The 23,447-nt window shown below is 57.1% G+C and overlaps 6 protein-coding genes across 6 annotated transcripts; all 6 read right to left on the bottom strand.

Moving 5' to 3' along the window:
- Nucleotides 1–2,646: 2,646 nt before the first annotated feature.
- Nucleotides 2,647–3,444, bottom strand: JKF63_04907 (uncharacterized protein; the record flags this gene model as incomplete). The annotated part of the gene is made up of 1 exon (XM_067900878.1): nucleotides 2,647–3,444. The coding sequence occupies one exon, from the start codon at nucleotides 3,442–3,444 to the stop codon at nucleotides 2,647–2,649; it is 798 nt and encodes a 265-aa protein (XP_067757078.1).
- A 977-nt stretch (nucleotides 3,445–4,421) lies between these two features.
- JKF63_04906 (uncharacterized protein) lies at nucleotides 4,422–9,041 on the bottom strand (the record flags this gene model as incomplete). The annotated part of the gene is made up of 1 exon (XM_067900877.1): nucleotides 4,422–9,041. The coding sequence occupies one exon, from the start codon at nucleotides 9,039–9,041 to the stop codon at nucleotides 4,422–4,424; it is 4,620 nt and encodes a 1,539-aa protein (XP_067757077.1).
- Nucleotides 9,042–10,164: 1,123 nt separating this feature from the next.
- Nucleotides 10,165–11,214, bottom strand: JKF63_04905 (uncharacterized protein; the record flags this gene model as incomplete). The annotated part of the gene is made up of 1 exon (XM_067900876.1): nucleotides 10,165–11,214. One exon carries the CDS (start codon nucleotides 11,212–11,214, stop codon nucleotides 10,165–10,167), a length of 1,050 nt encoding a protein of 349 aa, XP_067757076.1.
- A 1,075-nt stretch (nucleotides 11,215–12,289) lies between these two features.
- On the bottom strand, nucleotides 12,290–16,342 carry JKF63_04904 (uncharacterized protein; the record flags this gene model as incomplete). Its single annotated transcript, XM_067900875.1, has 1 exon — nucleotides 12,290–16,342. The coding sequence occupies one exon, from the start codon at nucleotides 16,340–16,342 to the stop codon at nucleotides 12,290–12,292; it is 4,053 nt and encodes a 1,350-aa protein (XP_067757075.1).
- Nucleotides 16,343–17,650: 1,308 nt separating this feature from the next.
- Nucleotides 17,651–20,074, bottom strand: JKF63_04903 (uncharacterized protein; the record flags this gene model as incomplete). The annotated part of the gene is made up of 1 exon (XM_067900874.1): nucleotides 17,651–20,074. One exon carries the CDS (start codon nucleotides 20,072–20,074, stop codon nucleotides 17,651–17,653), a length of 2,424 nt encoding a protein of 807 aa, XP_067757074.1.
- A 902-nt stretch (nucleotides 20,075–20,976) lies between these two features.
- JKF63_04902 (uncharacterized protein) lies at nucleotides 20,977–21,555 on the bottom strand (the record flags this gene model as incomplete). The annotated part of the gene is made up of 1 exon (XM_067900873.1): nucleotides 20,977–21,555. One exon carries the CDS (start codon nucleotides 21,553–21,555, stop codon nucleotides 20,977–20,979), a length of 579 nt encoding a protein of 192 aa, XP_067757073.1.
- Between the last annotated feature and the right edge of the window lie 1,892 nt (nucleotides 21,556–23,447).

Here is a 23,447-nt window from a genome sequence, read left to right as displayed (position 1 = left end):
AGGGGCCTTAGCGAGTGAGGGGAGAAAAGAGGGGGGAGTTAGTGATGATGGTAGGGACCCCCACACTCCCTTTATACACACACACACACACATAAAAAGGGCGTGTGAGCGGCTGGCGGTGGTGAGCGCCGCCAGATGGACTCCCGTGCGGGCTACAGGGTGGGCGTTTCGAGCAGCAAGGGGAGGGGTGACGGGGAGGGGGAGGGGGGAAAGAGTGACAGGGGAGGGGGAAGGGAATAACGGAAAAGGTACAAAATAGAAATGGGCTCAATACAAACAAAAAAAAGATTCAAATACACGAAAAAGCAACCACGAGTACCCTCCCAGAGAACAGTGGTGCGGGACCACATGACACGGCTGCAAGGGCGCAGCAGCGCAACACCTTCAAACCCAGCACTGTGTGATCCACGACGAGGACGAGCTGCACGAGGAGGACGGTAGCGCCGTCCTCGTACGTCGCCTTGTAGCAGAATGTCCCTCGGCAAAGGAGATCGCCCCAGCTTCGGCAGACAAAAACAAACCGAGCGTGGCATCTCCGAGCAGAAAGAGGTGCACCTCAACTCCACATGTGGCCACCCCCACTCCCCCAGGAGCTCCACGCCACCGCCCACCAACTGGCATTGTAGCCGCAAACGCTGGGGGTCACTGTGATGCCGATGTACCTGTGTGCGTGCGAAAAGAGGGGGCTGAGCGATGGCGAAAACCGGGACGACGCGGAGGGCTCCGTGGAAGGAGTCTCACCGCTGCGTTGTGGCAGCGTTGAGACCTAATGAGGCATGAGTACCGGCGTAGGGACTGTCGGCGAACGGCTCGCGCGAGCGCTGCAACGCGCACCTGCTGTCAGCGCCTGGGCTGCCTGATACTGCTGTGGGAGCGGTGTGGAAGTTCGCAAGCCGCCCATAGGGCTGCAGGCGGGGATCCCCCCGTGCCAGGGCAAGAAACTGGGCTGACGACTCCAGTGCAGAAGACATATAGGGATCAAACGACAGACCAGCCGCCGCCATGGCGCCACCCATCGTGCCACTGGTACTATCAGCGACGCCGTTTCTCTCCATACTCGCCCCCCCACCCTGAGAAACAGCTGACGTGGGGCCTCCCATCGAAAGAGACCCGCGACACCCGGGTGTGTTCTGTTTCGAAAAGCCCTCCGGCAGTCGATTGCCGCTGCTGGAACTCCCGCTGGGCAGCGAGCCAGGCCCACTGGAGGGCGTCAGTACCTTACCTACGCCGCGCTCCCGCATCTTTGAATCAGCCAGAAAATGCGCAGCACGGTTCACGTGAGCCACCTCGCGGGGCAGGAACCGCCACACGCGTAAAGCAAACGCCAGCGTCCATGCAATCAAGGTGGCTCCACACGGACGTGACTCGGGGACCCAAACCAGTAGTGGCACACACACACACAGCACCAACGCCAGAAGCCCCACACCAATGGCTTCGTCTCGATACTCGCGCAAAGCGCTGATCGCCTTGAGGTATAGACCCATCTCAATGTCTCTGTTGTGGAATCGAAGATAGTCAATGCAGAGAATGAGAAGAACAAGAGAGAATATCTGTATGTGGTGATAGTGGCAGAGAGCGGGAAGACGGAGGTGGAAGAAAGCAAGCGTTTGGGTGGAGGCTGCAGTCGACTGCCTGTGCCCAATAGACAACCTTCAACAAGGAGGAGAAAGGGGCAGAGGAGCCGAATCCTCTGCTTCAATCTAACAGGAGTGGCTATGGGGGGAGTAGGGCGGGAGGGGAAAGAGGAAGAACTGCGGCAATATATATATATATATATCGATGTGTGGCAGTGTGTGTGTGTGTGTGTAGGTGGGGGGGGGGGGGGGAGAAGGGCACACAAAAAGGAGGGAAGAAAAGGAGGAGCATTAAACAAATGAGAGAGCATTGTTTCGCAGCCAATGACGTGAAAACGGTGCAGACCGCACACACACACACACACACACACAGAGGGGGAGAGAGAGACATCACAGCATACCCTGTATATCAGCTGTGAATGGTGTGTCCCCTTTTTTTTCGCATGTGCCTTTGTGGCTGTAATGGCTGCGCCGCACCACCACCACCGTCATCATCCCCTGCCCTCCCCCGCACCCGCAGCTTCCCCAGAAGTTGAGCGGAGATGACAAAAGCAAGAGGAAAGAGGAGATCGTGAAGTGGGTTAAACTAGGACAGGGGAAGAAGAAAAATAGAATGTGAACTACGGTGTGAGAGTGCATAGGATCACTGCTGTGGTGGGAGTCACCCCAAACATGAAACACCCGTGGAGACTATTTCTCTTACCTGCTCTCGTCCCCACAGCTATGATCGGTAGAGTTCTTTTTCTTCGCCGTTGCACTGTGTGTGTGTGTGTGTGTGTATGAAAGGGGGGGAAGGGAGAGAGGGGAAGGGGGGGGGGGGGCTTGTATCAATGTCGCACATTGGCTTTTTATTCGTGTTTTTTTAAGGTATTTCTTGGGGAGGGAGAGATGCGGCGGGCAGCATGGCGACATGGCGACATGTGTGTACGGAGTCGCTCTATTTTTCTTCACCCTCTTTACACCTCACTCGAAGGAAGACGAAAACACGAGAGGGGAACACCCACACCACCACCCGAGCCAACCCTAAGCTTTATAGCGTAGCACTTCTCTCAGATCGGCCGGGTAGATGCAACTATACACGTTGGCTATGTTTGCTCTTGCTGCGCTGCCGTGCTTCCTCCTCACGGCGATGTTTATCTGCACGCCAGAGGTCCGCCTCATAGCGGCGCAAAGCTGCCTGGAACTGTGGAACAGCCTCCGCCAGAGTGATGCCGTCTTCATCGCCGGTTTGCTTGCAGACTAACGACGCGGAGTTGACGGACGCCGACACGTCCTGTGTCGCATCGGCCGAAGATATGGTGGTGGTGGCGGCCCGCTTGCGTGACCCTGGCTTGGTCAAAGTCAGGAAACGCCGCAGACCCTGTTGCATAGCATCTGCCGCGCACGCACTCACCTCCTCAAGCGTTAGCGGCCGCGTAGCCGCGGCGTGCGGAGTAGATAAAACCTGGAGACGAGCCGTTGCAACCTCCAGCTCCTCCGCTCGCTGAGCCTCCCGCTGCGCTGCTTCGCTCTCAGCGACCGTTGCAGCCATCTCCGTTACAGCCCCGCCAAAGTCGAAGGCGAACTGCTCCGAGTCGCCCAAGAAGAGTGTCTTCTGGCGGCGCTTTTCAGAATCCGTGAAGGTGCCTTGAGAGGTCGGATGCGTCATGGATGCCGCCGTCCCTTCGGGGCCATCGACCGTCATTTTTCTGACGCTAGTCGTCACAGATGACTCCGGCGGCTGCTCGACTGCCTTATCGGCTGAGCTAGAAGAGGCAGCAGGTGAACGCTCTCTCCTAGACTGAGGGTCGTCGACATCGCTGGATGTCGGCTGCGCAGACGAGATGCTCTCGCCTCTAGAAGCATGTGTCTGGAAAGCTACGTGTCGCATGTGTATTTATATTTATACGCAGGGGGTATAAATTCTGCGGGAAGAAAAAAGGGTGAGGACTAAAGTGACGACGAGAGGTGAGGTGAGGGGGGAGGAGGGGAGGAGGGGACACGATGCCAACGTTGTTTTCTTCCCTCCATTGTCTCAGCACGTAGTCCGGAAATGCCTTTGGGACTGCGCAATCGTGTATGCTTTCGCTTGGAGTGTAGCAGTACGTCGCCACCAACAGCCATGGTGAACTTAGATGATGGGTAGCGTCTGCCTACATGCACACAGTGGAAGAGAAGCCATAGATTCCGTTTGTTACTTTTGAGGGGGGGGGGGCGGAGCGGGAAGAGAATCATGAGAGCGCTGCTTTGAGACCACTCTGCACACACACACACACACACACACACACGACAGAGCGAGAGAGCGAAAAACTTGTGTGCTCAGACATCTACTATACCCCCCTCGTCAAGCACACAGTGGGGCAAAAGAAAAAAGGGGAGGAGGAGAGAGGGGGAGGGAAGAGGGGGAAAAACAAACGCGGCGATACCAAAAAAAAAGTCAAAGCGGAAAACAAAAAACACAGAAAATATACTTTTTTTGTGTGGGGGGGAGACATTCGTTGACTTTGAAATTTGTTTCTGTGTGTTTGTTTGTTTTTTCCTTGTACGTGCCCAGCCCATCGACCCTCTCCCCCCCCCACCCTGCTGCCTCACTCTCAGGCGTACACACAACAAAGCGCGCACCGGTTAGAGCCAGCCCCTTTTTTGCTCAATAGCGATTCGACACCACGAACACGAGGATGTCAGGTAGGCCGAGCACAAATCTACACAGAGGGAATTACAGGTACTGATTGAGAGCTCAGAGGGGCACATGTGCGAGGATGTGGAGGCGGACGCCCACTTCCTTTACCCCTCCTCGCCCCACCGACCCCATTCACACGCACACACACACACACTGACCAACCTCTTCCCCCACCCCTGCCTTCGTCGTCACGAGGGCCTTGAGGATCGCACTGGCAGTGGCTTTGAATTAGTTGGATTAGCAGCGGTGAGCTGCGCATTATCCAGCAATTCGGCGAGAAAACGGCGCTCCTTGTAGTGCATGCGGTAAGCGAAAGCGATGTCGAGGCAGAGGAGGCGCATCTGCGGTTGGAGGAAAAGCTGCGGCCTCCTCTTCATCACCCTGTAGAGCATCTTCTTGGCATTCTCGCAGCTTACCGGGTTCGACAAGGCGTACAAGTTGCTGAGGATGCGCTGAGGTATCCCCTGAGTGCTGACGAGGGCGGTGGAGTCTGCGTGAGCCTGGCGGGAGGCCGTATTCTTCAGTGAAATATTGCGCGCAATTGACACCCACTTGGACGGCTTCATTTGTGCGAACGACACCGAGTATGGGATTCCCTCAGCGCTGACGTACGCGTTCGGGTTGAGCAAGACCAAGTGCCCCTTTTTCATGAGATCATCGCCGCCACGCCGCGAGCGAGCCAGAATCGTGCTTCCAAGAAGTCCCACGCAGCGCACAGAGATTGTAGAAGCAAAGCGAGAGAGGGCAATGAAACGGCGCTGCAGGCCTGGGACGGAGAGCATCATGCCGTAGCCCACCTCGGTCGAGCCAGCCTCAGCGATACATAAAATGGCGTCCTTCAGAGCCAGTATGTCCCCCACGCAGTCCAAGGAGAACGATTTACCGAAGGACTTGCAGAAGCGCGAGGCCGAAATAATTCTCGACGACGGAGGGGACAGATAACCTTTTTTCAGCATCCGAATCTGCTTCGCCGTGGCAATGCGCGACTGGTCAACGCCGCCGAAGCCGCAGATAAAATTCCCACCGGCCGTGCTGGCGCTGCCGTCCATGCCATCCCCGGCATTCCTGTCGGCGATGGAAGCGTCTAGCGCACCGTACAGGCCATCGCGCATGCGGGCAGCGCCGAAAGAATAGCCGAGACAGTCGCCTGGTGCACTGCAGCGCATTGCAGTAACGGAGTTGGCAAGGGGGCCGAGGGCTGAAGCGGATGTGCCCTCTACGCCAATGGCCCCGGTGCCGTGAGTCGTGCTTGTCCCTGGGCACACCTGCTGCTCCTGCTGATGGAATAGTTGTTGCTGATGTGTGTACCGTGCTGCATCGGTCGTCGCACCTAGCTCGCCGTCGCTGCTTCCATTAGATGACGAGTCGTCCTCGTCGCTGACGGAGTCGTCGTAGACGATATCCGGCGGGAGTGGCTGCTCCAACAAGCGTTGCACCGAGCGGGTCCACAGCCGACTATGCTTGAACATCGCACACCCCTCAGCAGAACTACACAAAACAGAGGCAAAGTGCACAGGAAAGAATTTTGCACTAGAAACTGCCTCGGCAGTCAGCAAAGGTAAACAGGAAGTGCTGTCCGTCTTACGGCTGCAAATGCCTCCGAGGGTGTCCGCATACGACGGGGTGTGCTGGCAAGACGGGTCACTGGTGGAGGATATGAACGCACTGCTTGCGCCGCCCTGCCATCCCGGATTGGCAGCTCCCACACCAGCCCCGGCCACCGCTGCCTCCTCAGTACTGCCGTAGCTGCCCTGCAGGCGCTCAACCGTGATGGTGTATTGAACCGACTCGGACTCCTCCCACCGGTGCAGCTCCTTCTCCACCCAACCGTAGCATTGAAGAAAGCGGAAGCCCGACGGACGACTGGCGATTCGGTAGAGCAGCACATTAAGCCGCAGCTGCTCTGCGTGGCTGAGGATCACCTCACTCTCCATCAGCACTGTAGGAAAGCACTCGATCAAGTAATCCAAGCCCTCGTCTGAGGAAAGGCAGATACTCAGCACCAACTTGAAAGCACTTTCTATGACGCTGAAGAAATCGTCGTGTAGTGCCTGCAACAGCGTTTCGATGCCCCACTTCATGGAGGTGGAGAGGTCACGCCAGACAGCCTTCTTCAGCTGCTGCGCCGCGCAAAGGCGGATCGCGTTGCTGGGGTTGGCCAGTGCCGCGCGGAAAGTGTGTCGGATATCCTTACAAACACCGTAGTTCGGCACAGCGCCCAGGTACAAGTACTGCAGAAGCTGATGACACACGTCGTGAAGGGTGTCCTCCTCGGTTGCACTCTCCAGCCGAGGGCCCTTCAACTTCGAAAACATGCTGTCCACCAATGAGAAAATGCCATGGTCTCGCATAAGCAACAACCCATTGGCATGCGCAGACAGACGACCAGTTATGCGTAGCAGTGACTGACCGATGCGTGTGTTGACCACAGCACGCCGCAGTACAACAGGCTTGCCAACGCGCACCTCCTTCAGCATCGCCGCGACAGCGGCGACAAAGCCCATGCGTTCCAGCAGCGCCGCGCCATCGGGGGAGCTCAGTATTAGATCGATAAGCTCCACTCCCACCATGCACACCTCTGGGGAGACTGCGTCTGGTGGCAGCGTGCTAAAAGTGGAACAAACCTGTGGCCTGTTGGACCGTGACGAAGGTGTAAAAAAGAGCACGAGAGTCTCCACCAACTCTTGTGCAGAGCGGAACCGGCGTGGCAGATGCAGAGGGCCCTGGACCAGTGCCACTAGGATGTCGAAGTTCCAGGAACGGCAGTCTTTCGTACGATCGACCTTGCATTCAAACAGCATTGTCGCGAAGGTCGGGTCGTCAACGTCCAGTGTGCCAGGGGTGTTCATGAAAGCACTTGGCATCTGCGTAGTGCTGGACGGTACCATGCCACCACCGCCACTAGCGTAGCTGTTCTTCTTGTAACTCCGGAAGAGCTGCGAGGTGAGACCACCAACAAACAGGCTGCCGTCCTTGGCGAGGCAGCCGACCGCTTTGTTAAAAGCCTCGTGTAGCTTGAAAACGATCACCTGAGGCACCACTGTGTCCATCAGCACAAAGATGTCTTGCAAGAGACTCGATGCGGCTGATGTGAGGACTCTGTTTTTGTGTCCCACCTGCATGAGCTTAGTGAGGGCATAAGGTAGGCCGTGGTAGTTGAGGCAAACGAGGATACGGCCTAGCAAGGGATCCATAAGGTGGTAGCCAAGAGCCTTGGTGGTTGGGATAAAGTCATCGAACAGCACCGCGTCGCCGTTAACGTTAGTGAGCATAACGTCACACATGAAGCTATTGTCGCTCACGTTTTGTGCATCGGTGGGGGGGCTCCCCTTGCCGTCCGCCTCCATGACTTGCACCTTTTCAGCATCACGGGCAGCCTTGCGCAGGCGGTCCTCCTCGAAGCCTTTCCAAGTGTCCATGGGGACGATCCCTCGGTGCGGAGCGAGTCGCGTAAGCAACTTGTTGAAGAGGGTGATAATCACCATCTTCGTGTCGAGTGACCCCGGCAGGTGCAAGACATCAACTATAGAGCGCAGCCCCGTCACTTCGGAGCTGATCCACAAGCTCCCAACCCAGGTAGAAAAGACGGTCACGATGAGCTCCTTGGCGTTGTTCTGTTTGGTCAAGAGGGCTGCGCCACCGGACTCGGCGGTGGACAGAAGAGGAGCGAAGATCGCACGCAGATCCGTTATCTTCAGGTACTGGCGCGTGCTAGGGGCGTCGAATAAAGTGAGAAAAGTGTGCATCACTTGCTGCGCCTCTTCCGAGGTGACGCAGCCGGTCGGCTCAATGCAGGCGCTGAGCAAAACATTGTGAAGCCCCACCGCTGTTGCCCGGTTCGGACGGTGGCGGAGAAGCTGAAGAGCGATACGGACCGCAATGCTGCGACGTTTTGGTGAGGGGCTAGCAACTGCGTCTGGATACTCCAAGAAGGAGCTGAGTCGATAGAGCCAGCCAAACGGCACCTCCGGGTAGGCATTGGGGTCGGCAATGTTGAGCTGCACCAGGCGATCAGTGAGTAATAGCAGCGCATCCACCTCCGCGTTCTGACCACGATCACCGCACAATGCGGCATAGCGCACTGCTTCACCATCCTCAATGAGCCTGCGCAAGAAGAAGCTGTTGCCGGCGCACACGTACGCCATTCGCATTCCCAGCAACCGAAGAAGGCGACTCACGGACGCTATGGCAGAGGCTGTAAGGGCAACCAGAGCCTCCGGTTCGGGTAGCTCGAGCACCGACTCGTTGTTCACGTACCACTTCTCACACAATATACAAAAGTCGCTCATGCGCTCGGCGCCGCTACTGAGCTGGGCCAGGGCATCGTTGCCGAGGCCGCCCCCACTACTCCCAACATGGGTGCTCACTGCATTGGCGTTCCGCGACGGGCACACGGAATCAGAGCTGCAAGTCCTCTGGGTAGTGGGAAGGGGGCCGGTGTCCGCATCCGAGCAATCTTTTGAGGCTGGCGCCACCAGGACGTCGCTGGTGGTGGTGGTGGTGTTGGCACCCGAGATTATGGCAAGGGGGCTGCCGGCATCCGTCGGTCTGCCGAGGATAGACCGGGTAATGCGAGTGAAGTACTGCTGCACAGAAAAGATGTACTCCTGCCAGGCTGCGCGCAGCTGTTCCTGTGCAGTCCTCGTGGCCTCGGCAACGTCAACCGTGCCATCCTCCTGGGGCGCTGGGACGAGCTCTTCCTCCACGACGGTGATGTAGCGTGCACGAGCCTTTGTGAAGTCTTTGAGATCGATCCCGTACTGCTGAAGCACCTCCATTGCCTCTTTGGACACGTTCGCTGTCGCCATGTTGCTGTGCACAGCGTTTGGGTGTATGTGGGTAAAGGGGGAGCGAAGAGTATATCTGGTAACAACGAGAACTGTGAGTATGCACGCCACAGATGTGTATCAGCGCGTTGCGTGTCGCCCAGTCCGACACTGGTAGAGTCCAGTAACGGTGAGACAAGTTCGAGTGAGAAAAAGAGGGGGGGAAGCGGGGGAGGGGCAGACACACATCCAGGATGAAAAACAGGCTGAAAGAGGAAAGAGCAACGAAGGGAAAAGAGAAGGGCAAGTCGTGCGGTACCCACCTTTCCCCCGCAGACCCAGAGTTCATCTGCGTACATGTGTGGAAAAGGGGGAGAGGCGTACTTGAGCACATTCGCGCATAAGGCTCATCTCTCCCTTGTCAACACTTCACCACCACCATCTGCTGTTGGTCTGCGCTTTTTCCTTCTGCGTGTGTGTGTGTGTGTCTCGCCACAACGGTGAAGGACGCTGTTTATATGTTCGTGTTTGTGGCGGTGACCTCAGTTTTGAAGAGTATAAAAGGAACGCACATCTTTGCCTACGACCGCGGGCATCAGCCGAAAATCGGGGGTAGGAGGGAAGGTGACCAGTAGCCGATGTTCTCTCCGACCACAGAGAGCTAAGAGAACGGATGGCACTGCCTCACCCTAGCCACACCCTCTCCCCCTCCCCTGGGTGTGTGTACGCATGTGTGTGTGTCCCCTCCCCCTCCCCCTCCCGCCTCCACACACACACACACACACACACACACACACACACAGTCGCAACAATTTGTTCCTTCTTTGTTGGTAGTGCTCCCTGCGTTCTAAAATGAGAGTTGCAGAAGTACTTTGAAGAGGGGGATGGGGAGGGAGATGGGGAGGGGGGTGGGGGAAAGAGGGGGGGGGGAGACAGAGAGAGAAAAAGAGCCGCCTAATGTAATGAAAGACGATTACATCCGTGGGACTCTCAAAGGAACGAACGGGCATTGACTGTCCTCATCCACGCCATCCTCAGAGAGAGAAACAAGTGTGAGAAAGGTTTGAAAAAGAGGGAGAAGCCCAAAGTGCTCTGGAGACTCAGCGCTGTATCGCAAGAAAATCCCTCAGGGACACTGAATAACCCCTTCAGAGCCTCCATCATCCTACATCCGTCGTTGCTTCGGATGAGGAGGCCCAACGACCGCACGAAGATCCATAGTCCTCTTGGAGTCTGAGACACTCTTACCACCCTCTTGGGGTGCTACCGAGTGCAATATGTTGCCACCAAGGCGCTCCGCTGAGCGGCTGGTCACGGCCGAACCGTGACCGTTCACCACAAACAGATGGGTGCTGCCAACCTGCAGCTGCGTGCCGCCAACGGTGAGCCCGCCCTTATCCAGTGCAGCTGATGCCTTCGTAGACGATGACGTGTTGCGTGGTCGCACTGGCCCTGCCAACGCTGCACCACGTGACAAGCGTCCCTTGATCGACAGGGATCGCTGCATGGTGCCTGTAGAACTGCGACTTGTGGCGTTTGACTCGTGGCTACTTCTCGCCACAGACGAAGAGCGCGTCACAATCGACAGTGGCTCCATCGCCTCAGAGGAGGGTGGAGATGGTCTTACAACCCCAAGCCGGCCTTTACGCAGTGTCCCTGTTGACGTCTTACTCCCATTTGGTGCGGTGCGCGGAAATCCAGCCGGTGCGGAAGCGACGGAGGTGTTCATGCTCGTCTCCAGCACATCGAGGCAGCTGCCTTCGCTCTGGACTGTGGAGGCGAACGATGCGCGGCGCATGCGAGCGAGGGAGCGCGCGTACACGGAGCCGCGGTGCTCCTCGATAACCTCTCGGCGGTGCGACATATGACGCGAAGCACTCACCCAACTTGTGTGCGGGCGGGTCAAGTATTCCAAGTACGCCTCCGTGGCCGCATTGTCGAGCTCCGATGTAAATTTCACCTTGTCGGTAGCGGGTGCCGCTGCAGAGAGTAGTGCGCTGGGCTCACAAATCGCAGAGGTGGGCAAATCGTGGGTGTCTTGTCTCTGGTCCGGCGACAGACCCGGTCCCTTCATCACAGGGGGACGTGACGGTTCGAGAGAAGTAAGAGGGCTTCCAGCTGCCAGAGGAGAAGTAGAGAAAGTCAGACCAGATGGTGTATCGTCCTCAGCAGATACGTCGGCGCTCTCTTGCTTCTTAATGTGGAGGGGTTTCATCTCTCCTACGGAGGTCGGCTCGGGAAACACCGAGAGAGCTGCACGCAGATACAACAACAACAAAGAAAAGAGAGCAAAGAGCGACTATATTACATGCAATACCGTCGAGTATCCGGTTCAAAACAGTTCGCTCCTAACAAAAAGAAAAGTGATGGGCATCTGTGTGTGTGTGTGCGTGTGTGTAAGTGAGTGTGTGCTCGTACACGGGTGTGTCGCCGTGTTTGTTACGGGTGTCGTGGTCTTCCCCATACACCCCTTGTGTGTTCCCCAGCCAATATGCGCTCCGCAGCTGTGGCCACTGCACTGAGGGGCAGGAGGAGGAGGCGGCGTGAAAAAAAATAAGTGCAGAAAAAAAGGGGGGGAAGGAGACTCCAGCGAACAGCAGCAGCGGTAGTATATAGTCAAAACACGGAAACCGTGCGTATGTGTATCCCCTCGGGAGACGGAGCCCACTGCAGTGTTCACGGCGCGTTTTTTTTCTTTGGGTGGGGGGGGGAGGGAGGGGGTACAAAAGTGTGCGCGTACATGCGTGAGGAAAAAACAACCGAAACGTAGCAAGTAAATATGAGAACGCAAGAGGGAGGCGAGACAGAGGCAAAGGAAATACATGCGTAGGCAGACGAGCGTACAAAGAAAAAAAAGAGAGATGCGCACACGATCCGGGGGGGGGGGGGAACCAAAGATGTGATGAACAACCGCAGATTTCCCTCGTGACATTCGACGGGACCATTCGCTGCTGAGTGGGATTCCCCTCCCTTGTCTCTGTTGCGGCTGGGGTACATGTGGTGACCTCGTCCATTTTATTTTTGCTGTTGCTGTCATCGTTCGTCGCTGCCGCTTCTCACCTCCCTTTTTTTTCTTCTCAACCCCGCCCCCCCCCCCTCCCCCGCAAATCATGTCTTTGAAGGAAAAGCAGTGGATGCGCAGACACATGGGGGAAGGGGCGAGAGAGAGAAGGAAGACGGAGAAACGAAAAAAAAAAGGAGCCGGCATTTTAGCACAGAGATGATGATAATTCAACAATGGAATCCGTTGAGGGGGGAAATAGGGCTGTGAGCGCCCCCCCCCTCCTTCCTCACACAAGCGTGTGCCCCGTGTGATGATCATATTCAAGCCTTAGCAGCTCTTCCTCCATGGATCGGTCCCTCTGTATCAACGAGGGCTCCTCTAGTAGCGGAGACGGTGGAGAGAGCATTGGCGGTGGCGGCATAAAAAGAGAGCTGCTGGTGTTCACACCCGTGGCGCGGGGCTGCGAAGGCGGTGACGCTCCATCTTGTGGACTCGAATTCACTACCGCGGTGGTGGCGGTCAGGGAGAGCCGCAGCACCGCCCCCTGCACGACGGACTGATCGCGCCGCAGAAGCGGCAGAGCAAAGGACTGCGGCTCGTTAGGATGCTGCACAGCCTGCACCCACTCACACACCACCATCGCCCACACGCAGTGATCGGTGGCAGCAGGAGCTCTCGTGGACGCCATAGCGTCGGCATCCAGCAAAAACACAACAAGCGGCTCGCGCACAATCGAGGCGAGCTGCATAACGGAACGTAGCGGCAGCGACGCACCGTAGTCACCGGCTCCGCTGCCTCGCACGTCAAGCGTGTACGCCCATGTATAGCGAGGTGTTGTTGGGGCCGCGAGCCACACCTCACGGTCAGCAGCCTCAATGCGAAAGTAGCAGGACAAGCGCGGAATCGGCGGTGGCAGGTCCGCCGGTAGCTCCAATCGCTCCACGTCTACCCAGAGGCACTGGATGGCTGCTCCTGCTAAGCCCGCTGCTTCGCCGCCGCTCCCGCTCAACACCGGCCGCGCCGATAGCAGTGAGCGATCGACGTGCATGAAAGAGGTGGAAACGGGGCTCCGCTCTATAATGGAGTCACAGTCGGCCCGGCTGCTGAACGGGGAGCCGCCGCCGCCACCGTGACGAGAAGCCGGCAAGTCCTTTTGTGCTTTCCCATCCCAAGGAGTTGTACTCCGCCGACGCGGCGGCGGCGAAGGTGCGGGAAGGTGTACAGCCAGTGCTCCCGGAGTGCCCCCCGTGCGCAACCTCTGTTGGGCAAGAAACGACGAGGTGGTCGACGACGTGTCCCTGTCAGCAGATGTAACCGGTACTAGCTGCAGCTGGTTGTGACGAGTGCGGAGCTGTGAGTGAGTGGGCATGGTCATTGCGGCCCCACGCCTGCGACGCGGGGTCGGGGTCGAGTTCTGGCCCGAGTCTTGCCGCCGATTTGCCGCTGAGTCTCGTAAAGTGTCGGCGGTGGTCCGCATCCAGTCCAGTAGGTGTGACGATGCATCATGCTGGCCAACTCCTTCTATGTCACCGGTGGCAGCAGCGGCACCCGCATCGCTGGCGTTCAGTGCCGACTTCTCCACGAGCCGCACAAAGTCGTCTGAGTACGGACGCCGCGCTGTAAGGCGGAACTCTACTGAGGCCAGGTGTCGCCCCGAAGGAGTCATCAGGCGTACGTGGCCCTTCAGCGTCGGGCGGGCGGCGTGGCGACAGCCCTCCTGCAGCACAATATCCGCCAGACTTGCTTGACCTTCTGCGATTGTCTCGAACATGTGCTCAGCCACACGGAGGCTTGGGTGGATGCTGCCGCTGGAACTACCTCTGTGTGTACTGCTCGCCGTACCCGTCTCCACCGCTCGGTCCTCTGAAACCCGCTTCTCATCAGCACCCGCCCTGGTTGCCGCGGCGACCGTCATGGAGGCCGCCTCGTCTACATCACGAACGCGGTGTAGCTGGATCAGGAGTTGACGCGTGTGGAGGTAGTACAATAGTAGCGCGTCCATCGAGACGCAAAACGACGCGGTGACGTCGAAGAAACCATTGAAGCCACGCACAGAACCTGTGGTAATAGTCTCATGCACCAGGAAGTCAGCAGAACAAAACATGGTGGCGAACATATCAGGCACCTCCATCCCCTCCGGCACCTCGGCAGCCACAAGTTGACCCAGGAACAGCTCAAAGATGTTCTCGTTCTCGCCGACGTCGCTGATGGGGGCGTCTGCGGGGACGTGATAGCCGCGCAATGACTTCACCTGAGACTCAAGAAAAGCCACACGGTCCATCTGTTTCTCCAGCAACTGGTGCCCGGCTCTCTCCCGTTGCTGTAGTGACACCTCTGCAGCGGTCACGCGGGCTTGCTCCTCCCTCTGTCTACCCGCCAGCCCATCAAGTCGGTCCTGCAGCAGGTCGTTTGTAATCCGCAGCTGGTGCACCTCCGATATTAGCGTCGCGTTCGCCTCGTGCAGCTCCTGTAGTTGACAGGTAACAGTCGTCGGATCAGCCGGGAGGTCACTCAGCGCTGCCGCCATCAGGTCAAAACCATCATCTTCCTTGCCGCTCGCATCACCCTCTTCAGCGGCTGCGGTGGTCATCCCGGCTGCAGACACACCAATCGTTTTGTCGTCGGTGTCGCCGTTGCAGTGACGCGCAACTGATCGCCGGCGGCGGCGGCGGTCGTCGAATAAGAAAATGCCAGTACGATCTTTTCGGCCGAAGACGTTGAGGATCTCTTCCGCTGATAAGTCCTTCGCGTCCGTCGCGTGACTAGGCCACACCACATCAAGCTTGGCTGTAAGCAGGGCCACCTCCCCCTTCAGTGAACGCACATGCAGCTCTGCCGCGTCCCGCTGCGCCTGTGCCTCCTCGCACTCGAAACGACACTGCAGGTGGTGTTGTGTACGCTCCGCAATGTCCTTGTAGAGAAGTTGAGACACCTGCTCCCAGTGCGAGGCGGCCACCTTCCAGTCTGCTACGTCTTTCTCCACCTCTTGGCGAGCGTGGCGTAGGGCGTCCTCGGTAACGTGCACAAACTCGGACATGAGTGATACGTGCTCTCGCTCGATGGCACTGCGCTCATCCTGCACACACTTCAGCTGCCGTTCGAGGTCCTCTACACGCGTCCCGGTGAGAGAAGCAAGCTGTGCTTCGCGAGTCACTGTAATGAGCCTCTTGCGCTCTTCTACAAGCTGGCTATTAAGACTTTTGAGCTCTACCAACATGTTCTCATTCACGTGCTTCTGCGACGACAGGGCAGACTCGGCGAGCGCCAGGTTGGAGCGCAGCTTCATCACTTCTGCCGTTCGGTCCCGTGTTTCGGAAAGCAAGCTTCGGACATCCTTTTGCAACAAGTCGTTGCTGTCCGCCCCCACAACAAGACGACTGCGCAACTCTGTTATTTGGCTCTCTAATGAAAACCGCACCTTCTCCTCCGCATCGATGCGGTCACGCAGGGTGCGCTCGAGGCCTTCTATCGTGCGACTCGCGTTGGTGTACTTCTGAGTCGACAAGTCGCGCTCACGCACGAGCTGGTGAAGTTGCGCAGAAACGTTCTCTAGTCGGGTCTGCGTTGCCACGTGCCGCTCACGGCCGGTTGCGAGTTCTTGCTGAAGGGTCTGCAGCACCGTTGATGACTCGTTAAGCTTGCGGCGAAGCTCTTCATTGGCGTAGTAGAGAGCGCTAGCTACCACGTAATTCTGCATGTTATGATGGCCATCGATGCCCCACACCATGGCTGGATCCGGCAGTGTGCCTGCCTCACCCCACGCGCTTGCTTCGGTGACGGCGGCCATCCGAGCTGCCTGTGGAGAAGCCGCAGAGGGCACCGCAATGTACTCCTCTGGGCCATGCAGCTGTTGCTGAGTAAGCTGCTGATTGGGCGACGGCGAAGCCTCGGCGTATTGAGCAGCGTGCAACGGCGGCGGTGGCGATTGTGGGTCATCAATGATTGAATCGCTGTGGCTGACACGATAGTCCACCCATTGATTTGACAGTGCCGCAAATCCAGGCGAGCCACGAGGAGCTGCACCGCCGTTGTAGCCACTCCGCGAGGCTGAAGAACGCGGCCTAGGGACACCTATATGGCGCTGCGGATCCCTCGCGTAACGGGACTCCGTGTGAAGCGCAGACTTTGACGGAAGCCGCGCGGACACAGAAGACAAGGATGGGCCAGCAGATGGGGATTCTTCCTTTCTTCGTGCCACTTTCATCAACTTTAGCTCCTGCTCCTGATCATTGTACCGCCTCTGCAGCCGCCGATAGCGCTCCTCAAGCGTGAAGTAGGAATCCTGCCAGTCCGTGCCAGGTGGCCGTGCGGATCTTGCGGCCGGGGCCTTGGAGGCCATTACATATCAATTCAAATCTAGTGTCCTTGTGGTCGTAAAGAGGAGGCGCACCTGCTTCTAGTCCCTGGAGAAAAAGAGGGGGAAAACCGGTGCTGCACATATAAAAGCGCTTCTCGTGCAGCGGAAATGAGTCAACCACGTTTGTCTCTGTGGGTCTGTGTGGAATGGAGGAAAGCGGCAGGATAACCACTGACACAGTGAGCCCGTGCCCCTGCGTGAGACCGCCTGATGCTATACAAAAAAAAAAGAGAGAGCCGCAGATAACGATGATGCTGCGGTGATAAAGACTCCCCAGCCAGGCGTGCTTCCGGCACGCAGGGCAGACACGCACGCGGCGCCAGAAGAGTGAACGGAAGGAAAAGGCCCTGTCATGATGTGTTGAGATGTGCGATATAAAAAAAAGGCGGAAATAAACCGACAAGGAAGATGTGCACACGAGAAAGGGAGAGAAAAGATTTGACCTGCTATTCAAAAAGGTGAATGAGAGAGCACGGCCCCGTCGAGTCGGACTGGCAATGGTGCAACCAACTACCCTTCACCCCAGCCCTCACCTCCTCAACCGAAAGGAAAACGGGGGAAGCATTGGAGCCCGGCTCACTGACTCCCTTGGTAGACATATTTATATGTGACAACAACAGTGAAGCGTTTGACGGTGACCTCCCACGGCTTACGGAGATCAGCTACTCATAAAAGGAAGAATGAGATGTGGGGGAGAGGGAGAGGGGAATGCGTGCGCGAAGGGGAGTGGGGTGAGTGCAGCGTAAAAAAGAAAAAAGCACGCGAGCAGCACTGTACCCTAAGGATCATCCATGCGAAAATGAGTCAGCAGTAATGCACCATCCGGTGCCGTCATCCAGACTGCGATCCCTCCCAACAGCACAGAGACGCACAACAGACAATGCATTAACTACAAAGCTCACATATGGGAATAGGGAGGACGACAGGCTGTCCTTTTCTGATGGAGCAGCAGGTCACCACCACTACCAACCGCGGTCGACAAGACAAACCCGCCATTCCGCGCACCACCACCACCACCCATCCACGTATCCCGTTAACCCCCCCCTCTCCCCTCCCCTGTAACTGTTATCGGCCTCCTTCAGTGAGTCTGAAGAAGAAACGAGTGAAAAAAACTGTGTAGCCACCAAAAAGAACACAGCGTAGGGCGACCACCGCATGCCCGAACTACGCCCCTCCCCACCACCACCACCACCACCACGCACCAAAGTTGTGACGACGATGGCAACAGAGAGCGAGAGAGAAAACAAGAGAGTGTCTCTTTTGAGTGCGGTGGGGCGATGTCGCATCGAATTACAAACTGCGGTTGTATTTGGCCTGCATCTCTGCAGGTACCCTCTGCCTATCCCGGCCTTTGCGCAGCAATTGTGCGAGGCGGCGCTTGGCTGGCAGTGGCTTCGCCACACCAGGCCCCTCCCCCTCTCCGATTTCGTCATGCGTCTGTCTTCGCCTCTTCTGCTGCGCTCGAGAGATCATGTTGTCCCATCTGCGGTACTTAGTATACTGGAGGCGACGCTCGTACTCCTTTTCGATCGCCTCGTGCCTCCGCTGCTGCTCCAGTTCAGCCTCCTGCACAATATCCTTCAGCGAAGTGGGGAGCAATTGACGGTCCACAGACCATTGCGCCTGCGCAGTTCGGGACGGCAGCACCTGGATCCTCGAGTCGCTAAGCTCCTGGAATCGACCCACTTCCGGATCACCGAAGTGACCGGAGGACAAGTTGAACTCATCCTCCTCTTCGAACAGGGCCCATGGCGGAAGCTCACTTGCAGCAGCCCCATCCTCTGCGTCAGCAGCTGCCTCACCACCATTGCCGCGGCTCTTTGATTCCACCAGTCCTGGCGAGAGCAATGAGGTAGATTCAACCATCGCGTTTTGGGTGGCGCCATCAGGAGGTGACCCCGCCGAGAGGCCGAGCACCTGCAACTCTCCGCTATCCCCCGTCGGAGAGGGGGTGAAAGACTTGGCGGAGGCAGCGAGACCAGCCGCAGCCATTACGTGACGCTCTCGCCGGAGCATGCCCTCCGTCTTGCGCTCGCGTCGCATCGCTTCCCGGCGAACGTGCTGCAGGTGGCGGTTGATTTCTTTGCTGTCCACTACTTGCAGATTGTTCGTGCGCTGTGCTATCACGCGGAAAACCTCATAGTTGTCGAGTGTCTTCTTCATTCCCTCTGCCTCTTTCTGGAGCCGAATCGGTGGTGTGGGTGCGGGAGACACAAGCAGCTCGTCTGAACCCGGTCCCTCGCCTGCCTTCTGCAGCGCACCTCCCGTATACGTCGTCACGTGCCACTGGACCGCTTCTAGTAATGAGGCTGCACCTTCTTTGCGGCGCCAGCGCAACTGAAACTGGTATGCATAGCGCCGCAGTAAAGACTCGGGAAGCTCGTCCAGATCATTCGTCTCGGCCTTGCTGCAAATGAGAGACCACTCGGGCCCCGACAAGCGAACACGCTCCAGCCGCTCCGCGTTGCGAGGCGCTGCCGCCTCGCAGCGGCGCCGCTGCGGCTTTCGTAAAATACCCCACGGCGCGTAGAGCACCTCTGGCGTCATCGCATCCGCCGCGTTACCCAGAGTTCGGTCCTGCGCAACATCTACTTGGGCACTGACCTCTTTAGCGGACACCGGTTGGTGATCTGCGGGGGACGACATGTTGAGCTGCCGCAGGTCAGCGGCCAGGATTTGCTCCACAGAGCGGAAATAGTGGGAGCGGCGGTCGAGCATGGCACGAATGGAGGCGGCACTCAGCGTTTTCAGGACACGATCGATAAGGTCTGCCTTCGTGCCGTGGCGGAACTGGCGCTGTGCGGCCAAGTAGATGCGCAGCTCCTCCTCATCCATGCGCTCAAGCGAAGTACGCAGCTCAACGGCAGTGTTACCCTTCGCTGTGGACTGCGCACGGCTGCGCACACCCTGCGCTAACTGCGTCGTGTTCCACGCATCGGTGGGGTTGCGGACATGCATGGTGGCGATTGTGTCGCCTGATAGGGCTGTACCTCCTTCACAGGTACTCGCATGTGCACCAGTGCGATCCCCAGGCGCTGTCTTGTCATCCGCAGCAGTATCCCTCGCGACGGCCAGTGACGACGCTGACACTGGCTCGCTTGAAGTTGTGGCGGGAAGCACCCCTCGTATGTACTCATTGAACTTGGCGATACAGCGTCGGTCCTCTTCCCTCTGCCGCTCCCGCTCCCTTTCGGCCAGCTCCTCCGGGAAAACCTCCATCGCCTCCTCTATTTTCGTCTGAATTTTCTCCCGCAGAGCTCCCCGCTGCCTGGAAGTCGCGTCGCGCAACGCCACATATGTCTCGGGCAGTGGCTGGATGTTCTGCTCGACCATGCGAGAAAAGAGCTTGTATGCTTGCCACTCAAGACCAGCCCGACCCATGGTGGAGATGAGTGACGTGTACATGAGCACATCCGGTTCGATGCCGCGGCGGAGCATAATGTTCAACTGCAGCAGAGCGTCCCGCGCCATGGAGTACGCCTCGCCCTGGGAGACATCCTCGGGGAGCTCCTGAAAGGGTCGCTCGTTGACGTGCCGCCGGGCCACAGAGGTGGTGTCAAAAATGCGGTGCACATCAATTCTCCGCCTGCAGAGCAGCAAACCGCACCCGTCGACACGCGCACGACGGTGCAGCACGCAGAGGGTGATGGACGCTTGTGTCCGCCAGAGTCCAAGACGTGTCGCGCTCAGGTGCGCAGGCAAACTACCCACCATTGTGCGCGCCGCACTCGACAAATGCAGAAGCACAGACACAAACGATTTAGATGACCGGTAGGTGCCCACGCGACTCCTTTTTTTTATTTCCAATGAATCTTATGAATACACACACCGATGTGAAGAAGTGACGCAGTACATTTTTCAAGCAAAAAAAAAAACGGGGAGGGAGAAGTCGTCGTGTGGAGAGGCGTGCGAAAAGAGGCATGAGCGCTGATGCTGGCCTCCTCTTCGCACGAGAAACGAGGAGGGAGGGAGGGAGGGGGGGCGCGCAGCTTGTGTACTCCCAAGCAAAGCACGCCTAGGCGTGCACCACAGGCGGCACACTAACATTGAGTTGAAAGAACACAGAAACACACTCGTTGAGATACACGAAGGGGGGGGGTGTTGTCGCACCGCAGCGAAGAACCATGGCTCGCACTGTGCCATTTGACGCCATTTTATCTTTTTGTTACCCCCCCCCATCCCCAACTTCTCCCTCTACACCGAGTACGGGGAGAAAGAGGAAAGGAGCGGCATCCGGTTGTTTAATCCCTCTTGGCTCGGCAAAGCTTGACGATCAGGTCCGTTGGTTTCCTTACTCCTCTGTGCTTGTTAGACGAATGTGCAGGTCGTCCAGGGGGGGGGGAGAGGGAGAGGGAGACATGACAGACATTCAACAGAAACACACACATATATATATATATACACGCAGATGTGTTCACCACAACTCTATGGAGGAATACCTGTAAGAGGGCGACTAAAGGCACAAGGACAAGAAAAGCGGGAAACCAACACAAAAGGAAGGCGAGAAGGGCGGAATGAGGTGGGGGCGATAAACAGCAAAGAGAACAACCCGCTGTGTTACTACAGGAACAGCAAGCGTGACCTCTGCCTCACGCACACCGGGCGAAGACGCCTTCTCAAAGTAGCCCTCGCAATGGGTCATTCACATAGTCGAGCTTCTGAGATTTGCTCAGCCGATTCCAGCGCTTGAGCAAAAAGTCCATGCGCTCACGTAAGCCCATGTCCCTCACAGACGGGTGCGCCTTGAGAATTTCGTACGCGAAGGACGCCACAGGCACCTCGGTTGTCGTGTCCTTCGCTTGCATGCGCTCTGCCATCTGGAGAACCTGCCGCTCACGCTCTTCTGACATATAAGCGGGGCGCGCCGACACGCACTTGGTGTCTTCTTCCTGGTCATGTGTAGAAGCGGCGGCTTTTGCCTTCACTGGCGATGCGGGTTTCGTTGAAGCCTTGACCGATTGATTTGGGGAAGAAGCGCGAAAAGGGCGACCACGGCTACGGCCTTGGGAACTAGACCGCGCATGCGCTGCCTTCGGTGTCGCGTTTCTTTTAACGGCTCTCCTTCTTGACGTAGAGGGCGAGCGACCCTGGGTCGAATTGGCCCGCATCCCCTTGCCCCCCCGTTCGGTGGTTACCGCGGCGGCGGCGGAGCGAGACACGGCGCCTCCCAGTCGCCAACTAGTCAGACGAAACATGGCTTGTAAGTGCAAAGCCGCACACAAGTACACACACACACACAGTGTGTGTCGCTCCAAAGGGCCCCGGTGAGATGTGCTGGCCTGGCCTTCCTCTACGCTTCAATTGGTGGGCAAATGGCGCACAGGGTTGAAAGGGAAGAGTGCGGGCACCTCTCCAAGCAAACGTCAAAAACACAAGAAGAGGGGGAGGGAAAGAGAATGAGGCAAAGGACAAAAAAGAGAGAGAGCGTTAAGTTGCTTCGCAGAAATTTGAGCGTTCCAAAGCAGGAAGGGGGTGGGAGGACAACCTGTACGGGGAAACGGTGCACTGAAACACCCAAACGTCACTCCATCCTCCAACAGTGCGCCCCCCCCCTCCCCCAGTCCCAATCCTCATCTTTGGCTAATTTGCTCGTTCCCACCTCCACAGAACGGAAAGAAAGCGATGGGCAACAACTATACTCGGATACTGGGCCCCTTCTCCGCGAGTACCAAAAGTGCTGCAGGCGTATTGCAGCCGAACGATGCAGTGAACAAACGCAAGTGGCCTGTGTGTAAGCTGCCTTAAACCCCGCTGGCCTGCGCGCACGTTTTCCACCGGATACGTTACGTCCAATGTTGCAGATCTTTTTTTTCGTTTGTACCGCTGTCTGATTGCGTGTGTGTGTGTGTGTATGTGTCTCTCCTATCCCCCTCTGTTTTCTTCTGCTTCAGGGGGAGGAAGCGAGGACCCTCCTGGGTTTGGTAAGAGGGAGAACAAACAAAAACTTCACCTCTTGCACCTCCTCCTTTTTGTGTGTGCGCTGGGGGGGCGTTGAGTGGTGGAACAGGAGGAGGAGGGGGGGGGTTGAACGTTTTTTGATTTGAAATTTTTTTCATGTTCTTTTAATTTACACACAAACAAATACACACGGGAAAAAGGAACATAAAAAGGGGTAAAGACAAAACCCAAACCACAACAGCACCATCCAAGAAAGACTTGGGGAGGGGGGGAGGGATTATGGCCATGGTGAAGAACGGAGAGATGCTATTCCGGGTGGAAAACATCGTAGCGCAAACATCTCGCTCCCCTTTCACCCACCTCCTACTCCCCCACACCACCACCACCACCACAACTCCACAGCCATACCCCCCGCCAACACCTTGCTTCTCTATTTCACCTCTCCCCACCGATGTGGCTGCTGATGTGAATCCTCCTCGTTTACATAGACAAGCACGCTTGCACAAAGACACACGGGTGCTTTGGAAAAGCTAAAACGGAGGGGTGTAGAACACAAGTAAGATTTCTTCACCCCCGCGATCCACTGCCGCATGTCCTTAAACCTCCTCCTCTCCCTACCCCCCCCCTTACCCCTGCCCTTACCGCTGTACCACGCCGAATAGGCAACGCCGCTACTCTGCTCTTGGAATAGCGATGAAGCCATAAAAGGAGAAGCGCTCGCATCCAAGCAGTCCCACCACACGGCCTACAAAAGTCATGCATAGTCAGATGCATGGCTATCGTACACGCCCATCTCTATGCGTGTTCACACATAATTTGGTTCCGCGTGTGGGAATGTGTGGGGGGAAAAAGGGGGGGGGAACACACAGACGAAAGGAACTCCACAGAAATACAAGTGTAGCCTTCATATCCTACTTCCCCCTCCCCCCTCTCTCTCTCCCGAGGGCATTCACAATCGAGGGTACTTTTCCGTGTGTCTGTCTGTCTGTCTGTGTGTGTGTTATATACGGGAGGGGGGGGAAGGTAATAGATGAGTGTGTGGCACCCGGGTGATAAACTTTTTGTCATCTGCTTCATGTTTCTTTTTTCTTTTTTTTTCCTTTTGGCTTGCTTGCGTGGGGTGGAGGAGGGGGGAACGCTTGGGCGGCAGAACGAGACATTCAAAATGAAGCGGATGCAAGGCGACCCG

This window comes from Porcisia hertigi, chromosome 23 (assembly GCF_017918235.1).
Source record: "Porcisia hertigi strain C119 chromosome 23, whole genome shotgun sequence".
Taxonomy (NCBI): Eukaryota; Euglenozoa; class Kinetoplastea; order Trypanosomatida; family Trypanosomatidae; genus Porcisia; species Porcisia hertigi.
Note: the sequence above shows the minus strand (reverse complement) of the source record. Positions and strands in the feature narration are given on the sequence as shown.